Source organism: Papaver somniferum, chromosome 5 (genome assembly GCF_003573695.1).
Source record: "Papaver somniferum cultivar HN1 chromosome 5, ASM357369v1, whole genome shotgun sequence".
In the NCBI taxonomy this organism is placed as follows: domain Eukaryota; kingdom Viridiplantae; phylum Streptophyta; class Magnoliopsida; order Ranunculales; family Papaveraceae; genus Papaver; species Papaver somniferum.
The window spans coordinates 130,058,232-130,074,603 of record NC_039362.1 but is presented as its reverse complement, the minus strand read 5'-3'; the positions used below and the strand labels follow the sequence as shown (position 1 = coordinate 130,074,603).

The 16,372-nt window shown below is 38.8% G+C and overlaps 2 protein-coding genes and 1 pseudogene across 3 annotated transcripts; 2 read left to right on the top strand and 1 right to left on the bottom strand.

The window, feature by feature from the left end:
- The first annotated feature begins 7,738 nt into the window (after positions 1–7,738).
- Positions 7,739–9,131, top strand: LOC113282704. 2 transcript variants are annotated; one of them, XM_026531757.1, is made up of 3 exons: positions 7,739–8,259; positions 8,464–8,615; positions 8,780–9,131. In XM_026531757.1, the coding sequence occupies exons 1-3, from the start codon at positions 8,074–8,076 to the stop codon at positions 8,964–8,966; spliced, it is 525 nt and encodes a 174-aa protein (XP_026387542.1). In that variant the 5' UTR covers positions 7,739–8,073; the 3' UTR covers positions 8,967–9,131. The 2 variants fall into 2 exon arrangements, with proteins under 2 accessions (XP_026387542.1, XP_026387543.1); XM_026531758.1 differs by having other exon boundaries at positions 7,788–8,259; positions 8,775–9,131.
- LOC113284761 lies at positions 8,280–8,388 on the bottom strand (annotated as a pseudogene).
- Positions 9,132–10,953: 1,822 nt separating the features above from the next.
- On the top strand, positions 10,954–16,119 carry LOC113282703 (CWF19-like protein 2). The gene is made up of 10 exons (XM_026531756.1): positions 10,954–11,138; positions 11,434–11,508; positions 11,603–11,909; positions 11,992–12,125; positions 12,650–12,853; positions 12,988–13,545; positions 14,389–14,465; positions 14,630–14,981; positions 15,063–15,275; positions 15,566–16,119. Exons 2-10 carry the CDS (start codon positions 11,464–11,466, stop codon positions 15,896–15,898), a joined length of 2,223 nt encoding a protein of 740 aa, XP_026387541.1. The 5' UTR covers positions 10,954–11,138; positions 11,434–11,463; the 3' UTR covers positions 15,899–16,119.
- The last annotated feature ends 253 nt before the right edge of the window (positions 16,120–16,372 follow it).

The window sequence follows — 16,372 nt, the reverse complement described above, 5'->3', positions numbered from 1 at the left end:
TATAAGCCTAGTTTAATTGGGGGCCATAACTTCCAATTGGGGGCTATGGAATTTTGTTTGCCTCCCAAAATTTTCAGGGGTGTAAATATCGCAATATGAATATACTATTTTACCCTTCACTAATTGAAAATCAGTTTCACTAATTAACTATCATAATTAAGGCCCCTAATCTATATATCCTAATTAAATCAAAGAGAAAATCAGTTTCTCTTTTATCTTCATCTTCCTCTCCTCCCTTTCTATTCTCCACCTCCACCATTAACGACTCCACCTCCACCGAGGAAAATTCTTCGAACCGATTCATCGCGTAATCGTCGATGATAAAACTTTAATCGACGATTAACTTCTTCTACAAATATGGATAAAACAAAGCAAACCGCTCACAAAGCACTTCAAATTCCTAATCTTGTAGATACGGTGAATGCAAAGGTGTACGTGCGAAGAGCTCCTGAAGCAAGCAAATCAAAACCCAAAAAGGGAATGGCTCCAATTAGAGGGTACGTGAACTTAAACCACCTCCTATTCGATGTTTTGGTTGTTTTTTGATTGTGTAATCGAGATTGGTAACTGAAAAATAGAAGTTACAGAGTGAGTGCCGTTAGCATCGAAGAAATAATACCCTAACGACTCTTACATTGCATGCTTTTTCTATGAAATATCGTTAACCTGTTATTGTAAATATGACGACCCTTGTTCTGCTACTTCGACCTTTTGTGCCCTAGAATAGAGTCGTCGCCATATTAGGTTGAAGATGACGACTGTAGTTTGACGACCTCAAATTAGTGCGTAACGACTCTGGGTTGAACTTGAACTGCCTTATGTTGGAGAAAATGATAGAGTCGTCAGTAGTATATAATCCCTAGACTAGAGTCGTTAGTAATCTATAATCCCTAGAGTCGTCATCTCTTTTAAAGGGTCGGCAGTTACTTGTTTGACGAACCAAGTTTAATCTTTAACGACCCTTTAAGTACCAAAATCATCCTCACTGTCCAATTTTTGCAAAGAGTCGTTACCTTATAAATTACAGTCGTTACTTTGTAATGAAGAGTCGTTAGTTTGTTAGAGCATATCATTGACGACTCTTTAACTGATAGAGATAAAGTTGATGTCTTATAAAAAAAAATTTCGTGTTTGGAATGTAGTGACAAGAAAACGAAAGACAAGGTTGAAATCACGATAACTCCTCCTTCGAAACCTCCCCGCAACGATAAATACTTACTTGCCGGTCCATTGCGCGGAAGAAGGCCGAGTGAGGTATCATTTTCTATCACCGAACCAAGAGACAAAGGTAATGAGTTGCCCGATTCGTCAGAATCAGACACTCCTGTTGTTTCAACTAACACTAGTGCTGAAGAAGAAGATGAACAAGAAGAAGAGCAAGTAGAGGAGGAACATGGTGTAGAACATGAGATACAAGAAGAAGAGATTCAAGAAGAAGAATAGGAAAAAGAAGAAGAGCAAGAAGAGGAGGAAAAGGGTGAAGGTAATGGTAGTGGTGATGATGAGGATGATGGTAATGAGGAGGAACAACATAAAGGTAATAATGGCGGTGATGATAATGATGATGAGGAGGAAGAGAATGAAGGTAATGATGATGAAAAGGATGAAGGTGGTGATGATGGTAAAACCACTGTTGAGGATGAGGAAGAGAATGCAAAGGCGAAAAAGCCGGTAAAGAGGGTTAAGAAGGATGGAACAGATATTGCACCCAACAGATATTGCACCCAGTGCGAGACACGTTCCCGCTACTCATTTGATGTTGCCTCCTCTTCGAGGTGGTAAACTTAGAGGAGAACCTAGAGATGGGGGCAAAGTTCTATTTGGATATCCTGGATCGTGGGCTCATTGAATTAGTGAGACAATCGTAAGAATCCCAAATTTGCTTGCTATTTGATTAGTTGGTGTTAACTTGTTTATGTTTTGTTTTTTAAATACGTGTTTGTTTATGTTTTGTGGGATCATAAGGATGCCGCACGTCTTTTCCGGCACCAATCTTCTTTCAAGAAAATGGAGTTGTGGACGCTAGAAGGTGAATGTGCAAGAGTTAGAGATTTGGTTGAAAACTCAGGTTTGTACAATGCTGTTCTGAACTCTGTGATTGCGTATGACAAGGTCGCAGTATCTAGTTTCTGTGAAAGGTATCACGCTGAAGTCGACAAATTTTAACTTCCTTTTGGTAAGGTGGCGATAACTCCTGATGACGCAGAACATATATTAGGGTTGCAAGTCGAAGGCAAATCAACCGGTGAGAAGTTCAAGAGAAGGCCTAGTTGGGAAGACATCTATACATGGACCAAGAACTTGTTTGGCTGGGATTCCGAGAAGACTAATGGGCTTTTCGTGAAGGGACCTAAGTACCCGAAGAAAGAGTTCAAACTTGTAGATATTAGGAACATGTTTTCTGGGTCAGAAAAGAAGAAAAAAAAAGGAGGTCTTTCTGATATGGAATGTCGCTATGCGGTGGCTGGGTATTTGTTGTATGTCCTTGCGTCGGTTATATTTCCTGACAACAAAGGTAACCGGGTGAGTGCCAACCTTCTTCATCTTTTGGATCCCTTGGAAGATGTGAGCAAGTACTCTTGGGGGACTGCCATAATTGCACACCTGAATGGTCATCTTTCTCAGGGATCTCGCAAACTAACTTCTCAAATTAATGGGAATTTGGCTCTAATCCAGGTATTTGGATTGATGAAAGTTTTCTTATTTTTGTACATTTTAAAAATTGAATTATTTATGTTTATTTCATTGGTTGCTATAGGTCTGGATTTATGATCATTTCCCATCACTGATCAAAGATAATGAAGATGTGGAACTCAACCCACAATGGAGCAAAGGTAGTCCAACGGGAACCAAATACTTGTTCACTGGTTCTCAAGATAGGGAACAAACTGATGCGTTGATACAAATGCGTCAAAAACTTGACAACATCACGGCTAAAGAGGTAGTCTTCAATCCGTACAAGAATAATAAAGTTGGCGCAATGGAAGATATCGTGTATTACCATGGCCCTTTGTTTCACCCTAACGGTTTTTCAATGTACAATCCGATAAGAATCATGCGTCAACTTTGTTTTATTCAAGATTCACCCGATGAGGATTATGTACCTCCGTTCAAGCACAAGTCGGAAAAGTGCGAGGCTAACGAAGCGGGTATAAAGGTGGCTTATGAACCCGAAGTTGATGTCAAGCATTCAATAGGAATGAGCAACTTGTAACCACCAAGCTTATGTCTACACGGGAGGCCAAGCCACGTCTTAGTTGTACAATTACAGTTCATCACTTTTCTACTTGAAGCTTTCGCTCGAAATCTGTGAAGTTCAACCATCATATGCTTTATTTCCCACCATGACACTTGGTGTGAAACCCCGCGTAGTTATTGTTTGTCTTCTAGGTATTGCTTCAAAAAACGGTCCTTATTATGCTCCATCTGAGTCACTATCTTGCTAAGATCATCCTGGGCGTGCTCATGAATAGCTTCATGTACAGTAACTACCCCACCAGCGTTTTCTCGAAGAATTTTCTTCAAACGTCCATGGGACTGCTCTGCGATACTGGTGGACTCATTTTGGTAGTGTTTGTACTTATTGGTCCATGCATAAACAAACTTCTCCTTTCAAGGACTCAACCAGGTATCTTGGAAATAGTCGACCACCTTCTTATAATCCATACTCCAAACATCGATGAACTTTTGCAAATTTGCATAGTACTTTACTTCGGTCTTCGAATGGGCCAAAAAGTCCCAATCTTTGCAGAAATCCTCCCATACATCCCCCTCTTCATCAAATTTTTCCTTGGCTTTCTTTTTCTCTTCCGCTATCTCTTTTTTTGAAAGTTTACTAAGACGCTCGTCTTCCTCCTTGGAACGTTGATTACCCTTTGCAGGTTTGATCTTTTGGATTTGATTCTTGCAATTATTAAAAAGATTCTTTTGGATGTTCCACGTACAAAGAAAATGTTGAGCAAGGGGAAAAACTTGACGAATGGCACTCATGACTACAAAATCCCTATCCGTAAATATAACCTGCGGTGTCTCTTCGCCACGGTAAATCAACATAACTTGTTCCAAAGCCCAAACATAGTCTTCTATTTCTTCCTTTTCCATAAAGCACCATGCCACGGTGAGTGATTGCTTATCCGAAGTATGACTAGCCACGTTCAACAACGGCATGTTATACTTGTTGGTTTTATAGGTGCAATCTATGAACAAGACCTGGTAAAAGCACTGTGCCAAATCCATCATCCTAGGATGGGCAAGAAAAATATGAGTCACTTTGTCGTCCGGACCGACCCTTGTTTGCATGGCATAGTTATGTTTTTCTGCCAACCACTCTGATTGTTGCATAATTAATGTACCATCCCATTCAGTTCTCTTGATCGTTGCTTTGGCAGCGTATATTGTGGAAATAATAGACAAGTTTGACTTATCTTCCGCCTTTATTGCATTTAGAATCTTAAGGGTCCTACATCGCTTCATCTTCCGAACCTTTTCCATTTGATGTGGTTTCAATCGGGCATATGCTGGGTGCCCTAAAAGAGTACTAGGTGGAGGATGGTTGTGACGACCATCCGGAATACTATACATCCACCATAGTAGAGTTTCGGGATGACTTTTGAAAACAATCCTGAAGGGGAATTTTATCTTCTTCGACGAAGTTTTGTAGACCCTCGTCGTCTTCTTCACATACTTGTAGTTCTTCCCTTTGTGACTTTCTTCCTTATCCCCCGCTCTCTTGCATACCATCTTCATTTGCTTACAATCAACGTGTTTGCTTTGAACAATTACGCACATATTCTCTTTTGCCTTGGAAATAATCCATTCCTTGACCTCAGCCTTTGTTTTCCACGTCTACATTAAACAAATAACACGTTCATTATAAAACACTAATTAAACAATTTTCGTATGGATATACATTGACTCAAATAATAAAAACGTACCAAATCGGTCATATATGCTTGGGAGGTATCCGGGCCGATAGTGTCGAGGGGTTCAGGTTGAGAGCTCACCCGTACAACCAACTACAAGAAAAGAACAACAAAATCAGTATAGGGTCGTCACTCTGTAAGATGTTAATATGACGACCCAGACAGTAGTCAGCATAATTTACAGGTGAACGATTCTTTAAGTCGTCACCCAGATTTTCTGTAGACCAACGACCCTTTTCTCGATGTATGACGACTCTTTTTTATAAAGTGACGACTCTACATTGATATATATAACCAACTCTGCCCAGTTTTCACCTTGAATCGTCACCTTGTATACATATAAAGTAACGACTCTGCGAGTCGTTCTCTGGTACATATGAAGAGTCCTTTGGTTTTAATCTTTACGGATTAACGATTCATGTTAGTGGTTGCATTTATTTTTTGAATTTAACTCAACCAAATGTGGTTGAGGCAGTTTGGTCGCTCCATTCTATATATAGAGGCCCATATCTCACCCATTCCATATCAAAACCCTAATTATCAACCTCCTATTCTCCTTCTCATTTAATTACCATTTAAGAGCAAAAAAAAGAGAAACATCATGACTCCATTCACTAATGAAGAGAATTATGCCATTACAAGAGCCTGGAAAACAATCACTAACCACTTTGAAAGTCTAGACAAAGACATTGATGAAACATCGGATGCTTGGTGGAACCGCGTATTCATCGTTTTTGTGGCGTTGGACGGAAATTGCAACTCAAGGTCTTTGAAACAAGTCAACGAACGCTTCCAGAAGATACAATTCGAGTGTGATGTTTTGAAAAGAGAACTTAAGGCTGTTAGGGAAGCCTTTCCGGATATGCTGAGTGTTGTAAGAGTAAGTATTTGAACAAGAGGTAAAACTTATAAAAAGCTTTGATCGATACTAACTAAGTATATTTTCATTTTCAGTTGAGGAAGGCGTATCGCTATTATGAGGAGCTTCGTGGGGAAAAGTGTGAGCTCCACAATTGCTACTTTATCTTGGAAGGCACTAGATATAACTGCGCCATATATGATTAAGTGTATAAGTGCACCTTTATTATCTATTGTATTTCATTTCCTTCAATGCAACGCTATGCGAGATGTATGCCTTTTACGATTCAATGAAATGATTCTATGAAATCAAAAATTATGAGAATCTAGTGCAAGGGTCGTTACTTTATATAACTAATCAAACTAACGACTCTAAAAGAAATTAGTAATTGATAGCTATGATCGTCATTTCATATGACTATATGTATGACGACCCTAAGTGTTACTTTTTACAGATAATTTTGGTTTTAGAGTCGTCTATGTGTAAAAAACAAAACAAAACGACTCTAAGTGACCTAGTTAAAAAGGGTCGTCAATGTTTAGCACACTACCCTAACGAGTTTTCATAACCTGGAAAAGTTGCAGGTTTGAGTCGTTATTGGTAGTGTCAATATACTGACGACCTCGGAGAGTCGTTTGGGTATACACCCCCCGACTTTGACGACCCTTTCTCTGAGTTGTTCCATAGTGTGGATGATTCGACCACTTGGAGAAACAAACAGACAAATCGAAGGGTATAAGATGTTTACCTGATTGTTTTGAGCTTGGGGTTCCTCATTTTGAGTGTTGGTTCCTTTATCTTGAGCAATGGGATCTTCATTCCAACCATTGTTCATGCCTTCCTCTATCAACATCTCCTCATCAAACATCCAACCCATATCATTAGTTGAGACAATCTTACCATCAACACAATCATTGTTGTTATTTGAAGCTTCACCAATCTCATTCCCTCCACTTGAATCACCCATTTGTAAAAACCCTAGGTTTTCCTCTCAAAACTCCTCCTCTTCTTCTCAACACATAAAACACATTTTCCATAATTTTTTTCCTAAAATCAGATTTTATTCTAAATACACTTACCACACTAATCAAACTAATTAATTCCTAATACTAATCATATAAAGGCAGTTTTGCCATTTAGAAAATATTTTTTTAAGGGGTGACCCAAATTAGAATTGGGTGACCTTTTTTTGTCCCGTAGTGCATGACCCCCAATTGGAAGTTATGGCCCCCAATTAAGCTAGATTTATAAGCTTGCACGTTTACAACTTGATGATTTTGCATGAATCTGCTTACGCATGTCAGAAGTTTATAGTCGGATTTTGACAGAGGAAAAACCATTTTTAGTTTGGCTCGAGATAAGTCCGTCGTAGCCAGTCAGAGGAATTCTAGTTATTTGGTTTTTCAAAGAATCATTTTGGTTTTTCACTTTAAGGCTTACATAACTTTGAACCGTCCATATTAATGTGTTTCAAGTTGTACAAAAAAAAGTTAATTAATATAGAAACAAACCTTAAAGTGCTAAACCGTATTAATTGACGGTAATATTAGGCCAACGTCAAGTGGGATCTGAAAAACGTGCCACATGTGTTATTATACCAGAATTTTACGAGTGTGGGCATATTTAACCATAAAATGTACTATTATTTAACAAAAATACGCACTTTTAAGTTATTTTTTTTCCAAAAAACTTTTTATTTATAGATTTTTTGTTGTGCACCTAATTCCGGTCATAGAAAGGATTTCGAATCATCTGCCCACATGTTATTTTCCTATTTGTCTTATTACCATGCATGTGTAGATTCATTAATCAATTTTTCATAGAAGAATAAAAACATTTGCTTGAAGACCGGCCCCAAAGTGGTTAGTGACTGTTTTCCAAGCTCTTGTAATGGTGGCTAATAGAGCTCGGAATTAATCACATGAAAATGATTTGAAAAGTATACAAAGCAGTATTTGTATTCTCATATTAATTTGTGGCCCATCCTTTGTCTCCTTCATCAGGTTAAAGCTTCTCATCCACTTGATTCTTGTTCTTCTTCACCACGATTCTTCTCCACTTATTATTCTCCTCCCACTGCATCTTTTATGTTCCTGTTAACCATCTCTTCACAACCATATGCATAATTCAACATTTCATTTCATGTCTCTTTAATAAGATAATTCATCTGCACACTTTGACAGAGGGAGACATGTTTATGGATTTGCATACTGATGATGAGACTAATATGGTCATGAGTTTTTAATTTGTAGTGCTAATTGCACCAAAATACATATATTGAAGTATTAACTAATGGCCGGAATATTACCGGGGGTTGAATGTGCTCGAAGAAGACGATTTCATCAAACTGATTCTTATAGTTCAGTAATAGGTACAAATAGTAGTAACTGTCGAACAAGACGCTACTCGTTTTGTCTTTATACAAGCAGCAGCAATGATACTCATCCCAATTCTTCTTCTTCAACCTCATCTTCCCTGGTACTAATATAATTCTACTTAAAACTCACTTACCTTTTGTAGATTTGTGTACGTGCATCATCCTTGGGCAGGGACCATGCTATTTTCTCTTTATAGTTCCAATTCTGTTGGATGTTTCTAAGGGACAACTAACTTATTTACTTGTTTATAAGCATAACTTTTAAACTTTATTCAAGTTATAACAATTAAACCTGGAATTTTCAGAAAAGAAGTATATCAAATCATCAAAAGACCTTGGAGCAAGATGAGAAACTTGAAGGTGGTGTTAGAGAAGCAAAAGAACGATTGCATGAAAAACTTCGAAGCCGAAGTTATTCATCATCGTCATCATCATCAAATTCAATACCAAATAAGAGGTGAGAATTTAATCCAGTGCATAAGCTAACTGGCCTTGAACTACTGCCTTTAAATGTAAATCAGCCCCACTGACTATCTGGCCGGGCTACTGTTTGTTGGCCTAAAATTTCATTTAGATTTATTCTTAATCTTTTTTCTTTTATCTATTTGATTACCAGTTCAGGTCCAGTATTGATAAAGATGAGGATTTAAGGTTAGTAATTGAAGGTCATTTAGAGAAAAAGGCGAAGAAGAAAACTTGCCGTAGTACTACTAAATATTCATATCTGTCAAAGAGGACATTCATGAGTTGGGCAAAGTTTGGATGGAAATCATCCCACCAAGAAGTATGTGCAGTTTGTAATTTTTAGTCAGAACTTGATGAACCTTAATTCCTAGTACTGTGCACATGCTAGCTGCTTGGCACTATGGCTTGAGACACATGCTCATTGCCCTTGTTGTAAACTTGGAATATTAGTATAATGGTAATCTTGATTAGATCGTAATTCAAATGACATAAAAATTCCAGTATCTTAGACTATTCTTGTTTTTCTCATAGGATATTATGTGATTCAAGTAGAATTGGAAATCAGTATCAATCTTAATCTTGTCTAAAGGAATCTGACCCTACTGATCACTATAAGACATTACAAATGGATTCAATAATTCATGTTATCTTGTTGGACCATGTTATTGACCTGTACGCAATGAAATCTTAATTTTAATGATTTGAGTGCATGAGTGGAGCTAGGAAAATCGTACGACAGGGACAAAATATGGCTCCTTGTCCATCGTCCTAACTTATATTGTGTACTATACTGGCTCTTCTGGCCTGTAGAAATGGCTCCTAGCGTCCCATGGACCAACTGCAGATGAAAGATATATGAGTTAGTTGTTGGCGCACTCCCAGCAAGGCGGAACCAAGAAGGAACAACTGGGGGTCAGTTGCCCCCACTTGGTTTTGCAAGTTTAACTTGTGTTTTCATTCTTTGCCTGTCTCTGCACAGCGGTAGATGTTCTTTTTGCCTCTTCTACCTAATCTTGGCTGCACTATGGGCCCCAACTACCTTTCCTGCGCGCATGAGCAATTTGCATGCATTCGAGAGACTCATTGGTGTATGCTACAGGGTTAGCTGAAACCACATGAGCAATAGCATTGTTAGTTGGTCAAGAGTTAGGCGATGTCATATGCTTACTTACTCAGTTACCCTAGAAGCTTACCAAACCCTTCCTCTCCAAACTCTATATATTCATGCAAATGTTTTGTAAGTAGCTCATCGACAATCCATTGTATCTAACCAAGTTCTTTTTATCTTTTAAAAGTATGACAATGCATTCACCACCACCTCCTCCGCACCCACCGCATCCACCCCCTCCTGGTCCTCCTGCACCTCCTCCTCATCCCCACCATCCACCTCATACTCCACACCCACCTCATCCACATCCACCCCCTCCTGGTCCTCGCCCTCCACCACCAGCACCACCAACAGTAGGTCCTCCTCCACCTCCAGCACCACATATTAGTTTTGGTCCTCCTCCACCACCGCCACATCTTTGTTTTGCACCGCCACCACCACGTCGTCACTGAAATGACCAAAAAGAAGTTGATTAATGATCATTATATATGCTGCATGTTATCAATAAATAAATAGTACTCTGTGTTCTGGGATTATAACCAAACATATCTAAGAGTACGAGTGCATCCATTATGTTGTTCCAAACATCATCTGATTTTTATCGATATCTTATGCATGCATGATGATGTTAAGTGAGATTAAGTTCTAATTGTGTACTCTTTCCGTGTGTGTCTATAATCTATGTACACACTATTTGATAAATTTTATTGGTATTCTATAAGATATGATGATGTTTGGGTACACAATTGACCTTTACACCAGAAGATTTTTTTGTGTTCAAGCTAAGAGATGATCAGTGAAAAATTACTAAACCTGGCTAGCTTTCGCAGAGACACCTTGAGTTTCATGGGTTGTGTACATGTTCCCATTTCAAGGCCAATCAAGGGCTTGCGCCATCTTAATTACCTTAGCCTGCAACTGCAATCCAAGGCCAAAAGTCATTGCCATGCGCCTGTTTTGTTAGACTTTATGACATGGCGTTTTAAGTTGGCCGTAAAATCATGTAAAATCAGTGAGAGCCGGCCAGCTCTCACATCGCACGACCAAAATTCCCTTCTAAAGCCTATGCGTGACTGCCCAGATTACCTGGAATATTTACTTAACGGCCCTTAGGTCCGCCTATTTTCATCGGACGTTCTTTTTAACAGACGGCCAACCGACACTAATACTGTACAAAGCAAAAACGTTAAAGACTTCAAAACATCCATACCGTAGTGTGTTGTTATCGGGAGGAAAGAAACAGATTCGAGGAGGGAACAAATCTCAGATTCTATAAATAAAATCCGGGTCAAAGTAATAGTCAAAGTTTCATCTCCTTTCCCCTCCACTTCTCTCTCTCTCTCTCTGAGCGGTCAGCGATTATCTCCGTGCCCTAAATCTCAAAACCAGGAAGAACCCTAATCGCAGGTAAATATTTGATTGTTTGTTTGATTTCTAATACTTTAAACCCCAAGAATCATTGAATGTTTTTAGCCTTTTAGGTTTCTTAGATAACCCTAAATTTCAATTCGTCTTGTGTTTTTCTCAACGAAAATTATTGATTTTAGCCGTGTTTTGTTTTACAATTAGGACTGACGGTATTCAATCTTGCCCAATTTAGTTAGATGTAGATTATTGAAATCTGTAAGCTAATGAATGACATTATCGAAATCAAAATCCTACAGCAGAAACTAATGGCTTTTTAGTTTGTTTCCTGCTGCAGATTTTGTTCTTAGATGATTATCAGTTAATAATGCTATCTGGAATCAAGTTTATTCCACGGGATCAACTAAAGACTGTAAGTATGATGTTTCTGAGCTAGAAGTTTAAACAAATTTTCTGTTCTTGGGGAGATGTGTTGTTTATACTAATGTTGCTGCAAAAATTAACAGGATTTGAGTTCATCTTCTGTAGAAGAGAGGAGAAAATCTAGTAATAAGAAGGAGAAACGTAGGAGAAAAAAGAAACATCAAGAGTATTCATCTGGGTCTTCTTCTGATAGTGAGAGTAGTGATTCTGATGTTGACATAAAGAGTCACCGGAGTAGAGGGAAAAACAAGAAATCCTCCAAAAAGAGGAAAAATAGGCATTCTACTAGCAGTTCAGATTCAGAAAGTGAAGAGGAGGGTAGAAGGCGGAAGCATGAATCTAGGAAGAAGGAAAGAGGGCATAGATCTGAGGCACAGGAAGGCGTATCAGGTACATTGTGTGTGTGTGTTGTTTAGTCCTGATCTGAAGTGTTTTGAACTTGAACTTGAATTTATTTGCTTATTTTTGGTAGATTCTGTTCCTCGCGATGTAAATGAACTTGCACGGAAGGAGGCGGGATTGGACTGGATGCTAAAGCCTAAATATGATCCAGAAAAGATATCTGTCCAAACTACTGATTTACCGGAGGAACCTCAAGTCGAAGAGGTAAGGCCTCAATTGATTTTGAAATTGAAGAAAACTTTCACCTTCCAAATTTTAGGTTTACTACAATATTGTGCTTTATCCTGTCACTTAGTTTAGCAGATGCAATTCATGGTTTAGTAATCTATCCATCATCCATCTTGCTAATGTGTCTAGTAACCTAGTAGGAGTAGTATATTGTAAACATTGTAATATGTTAGATATTGGAGCTGCGTAAACATTCACGAGTAATAATTTAGTTTCAAAAACGTTATATACAAGTGATTTGATGGGGTAGACAAGTGATTTTTTGCTGGCAGATGCTATATATTATTTTTCATGGGGAAGAATTCATGTTTTGATGCATACACAGTATCGAGAAGTGGTTGGTGTTGTTATGCTTAAAAACAGGTTCATTTTGAACTTATTGCACCATGCTCGTGGCTCATGCCCCTTCATGTCTGACAAGCCCCTTTCTGGTGTCACATTTGTTGCTTTTGCACACTTGATGTGATTTTCCTGTATGTTAACGGGTTATGTTTTATCAGGTAAAGAAACCAAATCCTAGAGAATTGAATCCATACTATAAGAATGATGGTGGTGGGTTCCCTGAAGATGAAGTCCAAACGAAGGTTCGTGGGAGCCAACTTCCATCTTCTTCAGTTGTTGGAGATGGTGGTGCAAGCTGGCGGTTGAAAGCCTTGAAGCGTGCACAAGAGCAAGCTGCTCGCGATGGCCGAAAGCTTGAGGAGGTACATATCCTCAACTTATTTCCCTTCTCTGTTTCTACCAAAACAAAGAAACTTTTTTATGATCATGAACCTACAGTTTTTATTTTCTAAGCAGTTTTAGTTCTTTGCCGTCTAACAATCATACTTTACATTAGGTTGTTGAAGAACATTGGGGTTCTCTAGGTCAACTTGACGTTTCTGCAGCAGCTCGTGCTGCTCCTAATCGTGCTCATTTGCATGCGATAAGAAATAGACAGAGGACGAATGAATCTGTTTCAGACGACAAAGTTAACGTGGATGGAAAAAGTGTAAACGATGGGAAGCGGGATTACTTAAAAGATGTATCTGTCCGACGACCTGAAATGAGAGAACCTAAAGTTCCTGATTCGCTGTCTTGGAGAAAGAGGAACGGTGCGGTGATGTCTACGGAGACTGCTCAGGTCATCTCTGCTGCAGCTTCCAGCCTAAACAAGTTTGCAAACGATGGGAGCTTTTTGCGTCAACTTGCTGCTAATCAAAAGAAAGAGGATGATGGTCCTAGTTGCTCCCCCAGAGATATGGAGACTGTAAACATGGAAGTAAGTTCAGCAGGGGTGGGCAAACCTAGTGAGGAGAGTGCATCTGGTAAACAAGAGTTAAGTGTGAATCAGTTGGCAGCTAAGGCTATGCAGCTTAGAATGAAAGGAAAGCATGACGAAGCAGACAAACTTATGGTAAGATACCAGTCTACATCTGCATATTATTTTCTTGGCGTTTTTCCTCTATTTATGTTAAATGTGGGGTCCAACAGTTCAACTTACGATGGACAATTATTATGAATAACCTAATGTGACAACTCAGATTGAAACTTAGAAATTTGAAGTCGAATGCCTATATCCATGATTCTCTACGACGGGGTGGAAAAAAATAGAAAACCAAACATTTATAATACCTTCTCACAAACCCATAGTATAATATGACCCTTGAGTTTGACGGGTTGTGTAGGGCAGCCAAAATTTCCAGCTAGCATAGTGCTAGTCTGTAAACAAAGAGTCTCTAACGATACTATCACAGTGCCACTTAAGGAAATGAACCCAGCGAGAGGTGATTAAATTAATGTTTGTTAAGGTTTTCTGGGAGAACTGTAAGAGGAAACTAAGGCTGTCAATAAATGGTATGGAGAAGTTGAAATTTGTGGAGTGAACAAAAAGCCTAGGGCAGTGAGGATCTTGTTTCAGTAGTTTGTTAAGGTCGCTAGAAGGATTGTTTTGTGTTGGCTGTAGTGGGCGAAAAAATATTACTTAGTGCTAGTGTAGGATCTCTTGGGTTTGGCAATTGGCACATATAATTAATGCACAGGTGTTGTAGAGTAGCCCAAGTTTTAGAAATGATGGCAGTGCAACCTATCCGTATGTGGTGGGTGGCACTATCTTCTGCCAGGCGCTTCCTTTTTTTCTTCTTGTTCATATTTATATTGTGTTGATTATAGGGAACAACATAGGACATTATGTTTTGTCTTAATTTTTCATCTATTTTGTAAGTATTTGTCGTTAATCTCTATGCTTCTTCGTATGCAGAAAGAGGTAGAGATCATGAAGATGAAGGATAGTGAGTCAAAGTCAGCCGGGCATGGAGCTAAGGGAAGTGCAACCAGGTTAGTGTTAGCTTTATGGATTTATATATATGTAGTTTGCAAGAAATTTAAACAGATACTTCGTTGGTCTATGGTTCTTTAGTGGAATAGCTCTGCTTCCTGGGCTTTGTGACTATTCTGCATCTTGGCCCTTTCGATACTGACGAAAAACCTTTCGCTTGCAGGCATGTCTTACACAAACTATCTCTCCGAGAAAAGGAAAAAGTGGAGGCTGCTGATATGAATTTGGCCCAGACTATTGTGCACAATAAGCAGTATGGCCGGGAAGATGATGAGTATGATTTTGAGGTTGGTCCAAATCAAAAGCGAAATAAGAAAAAAGTAGCAGTGCCAGAACGAGACAAAAACGTCGGAATTGCTAGTCGGATAATGACTCAGCAAGAACGCTGTCAATTTTGCTTTGAAAACCCAACAAGGCCAAAACATCTTGTTGTTGCAATAGCAAATTTCACTTATTTGATGTTACCACAATGGCAGCCTGTCGTGCAAGGCCATTGCTACATTTTACCTATGCAGGTGAGCTAATCTAATCCTTTGTTGCTGTGTTTTTCTGTTAATCTTCATACAATAGAGGCCTGACATCTTGTCCATTTCCAGCATGAAGCAGCCACTAGAAATATTGACAACAATGTGTGGGATGAAATTCGCAACTTCAAGAAATGCCTCATCATGATGTTTGGAAAGCAAGATAAAGATGTGCTGTTCCTTGAAACTGTGATGGACATCGCAAAGCAACGGCGGCATTGCTTGGTCGAATGTATTCCTTTACCCCGAAAAATCGCAAAGCAGGCCCCTTTGTATTTTAAAAAGGTCAGTACATCTTTCCATAACTTGATGTAGTCTAGTAATGATAATATCCTAACAGTCTTGCACTTTTTATCTTTCTTACTTGGCTACAATATGAAGGAAATTTCCAGCCGAGGATATGACTTAGTAATTTACCATGAGCTTCCACCAATAGTTTTCAGATGTGACAGTAAAAAACCACTGCATAATAAATGTAGATTTTGTTATGCTCATAACTCTTTGCCATTCTTTTGTTATGCTAATAACTCCGTTGCTAGTTTTGAGTTTTCTGAACGCGGATTCTAATTTGACAGGCAATAGATGAAGCAGAGGATGAGTGGAGCCAACACAATGCAAAAAAGCTGATCGACACAAGCAAGAAAGGATTACGTGGTTCAATCCCAAAGGACTTCCCTTATTTCCATGTCGAGTTTGGTCTAGATAAGAGTTTTGTCCATATAATAGACGATGAAAGCCAGTTTAAGAGCAACATTGGTATAAATGTCATTAGAGGCATGCTTCAATTACCTGAGGAGGACATGTACCGGCGGCGGCAGAAGAACGATTCAATAGAATCTCAGAAACAAGCTGTAGGACTCTTTGTCAAAGAGTGGGAACCGTTTGATTGGACGAAGCAGCTTGGTTAGGACTTGGGACTTTGTAATCGTATTATCACATTACAGTTGCCAAGTGTAAATCTCAACCATTGAATTTGTGTTTTTCTTTTTGAAGAGTACATGAATATTCAAGAAATGAAAGTGGAAAAGAAGCTTGAAAACTAGTTTCAGTTACTATCTTCAGATTTGTAAGACCATTGCCTGTGAAAACTGTATGAGATGCAACATAAAAATGTTGCTTTTCTTGACTATTTTAATATTGCACTTTGAACTTCACAGATTGATCCAGCCACAGGAGAAAATTAACCACTAAAATATATACAAACTGTGTGAGCTCAAATAACAAGCCGCAAAGATGTACATAAACAAAGTCTGGAGTCTGGACAACAGATAGAACCAATGACTGTCGAATCAAAAATTGTTTGGTGTAAACACGGTGACGTCGACAATAATCCTTGCCGATTGTTGAGAATGTTTCCGTCACAAATTAGCAATCTTCAAGGT

Bases quoted from the DNA above. Each gene is read 5' to 3' on its own strand.
- LOC113282703 (XM_026531756.1), top strand. From the start codon at position 11,464: ATGCTATCTGGAATCAAGTTTATTCCACGGGATCAACTAAAGACT. The intron at 12,126-12,649 runs GTAAGGCCTCAA...ATGTTTTATCAG, and splicing joins AGGAACCTCAAGTCGAAGAG to GTAAAGAAACCAAATCCTAG. The intron at 14,466-14,629 runs GTTAGTGTTAGC...TTTCGCTTGCAG, and splicing joins GCTAAGGGAAGTGCAACCAG to GCATGTCTTACACAAACTAT.
- LOC113282704 (XM_026531757.1), top strand. From the start codon at position 8,074: ATGGCCGGAATATTACCGGGGGTTGAATGTGCTCGAAGAAGACGATTT. The intron at 8,260-8,463 runs GTACTAATATAA...TGGAATTTTCAG, and splicing joins CTTCAACCTCATCTTCCCTG to AAAAGAAGTATATCAAATCA. The intron at 8,616-8,779 runs GTGAGAATTTAA...TTACCAGTTCAG, and splicing joins AATTCAATACCAAATAAGAG to GTCCAGTATTGATAAAGATG.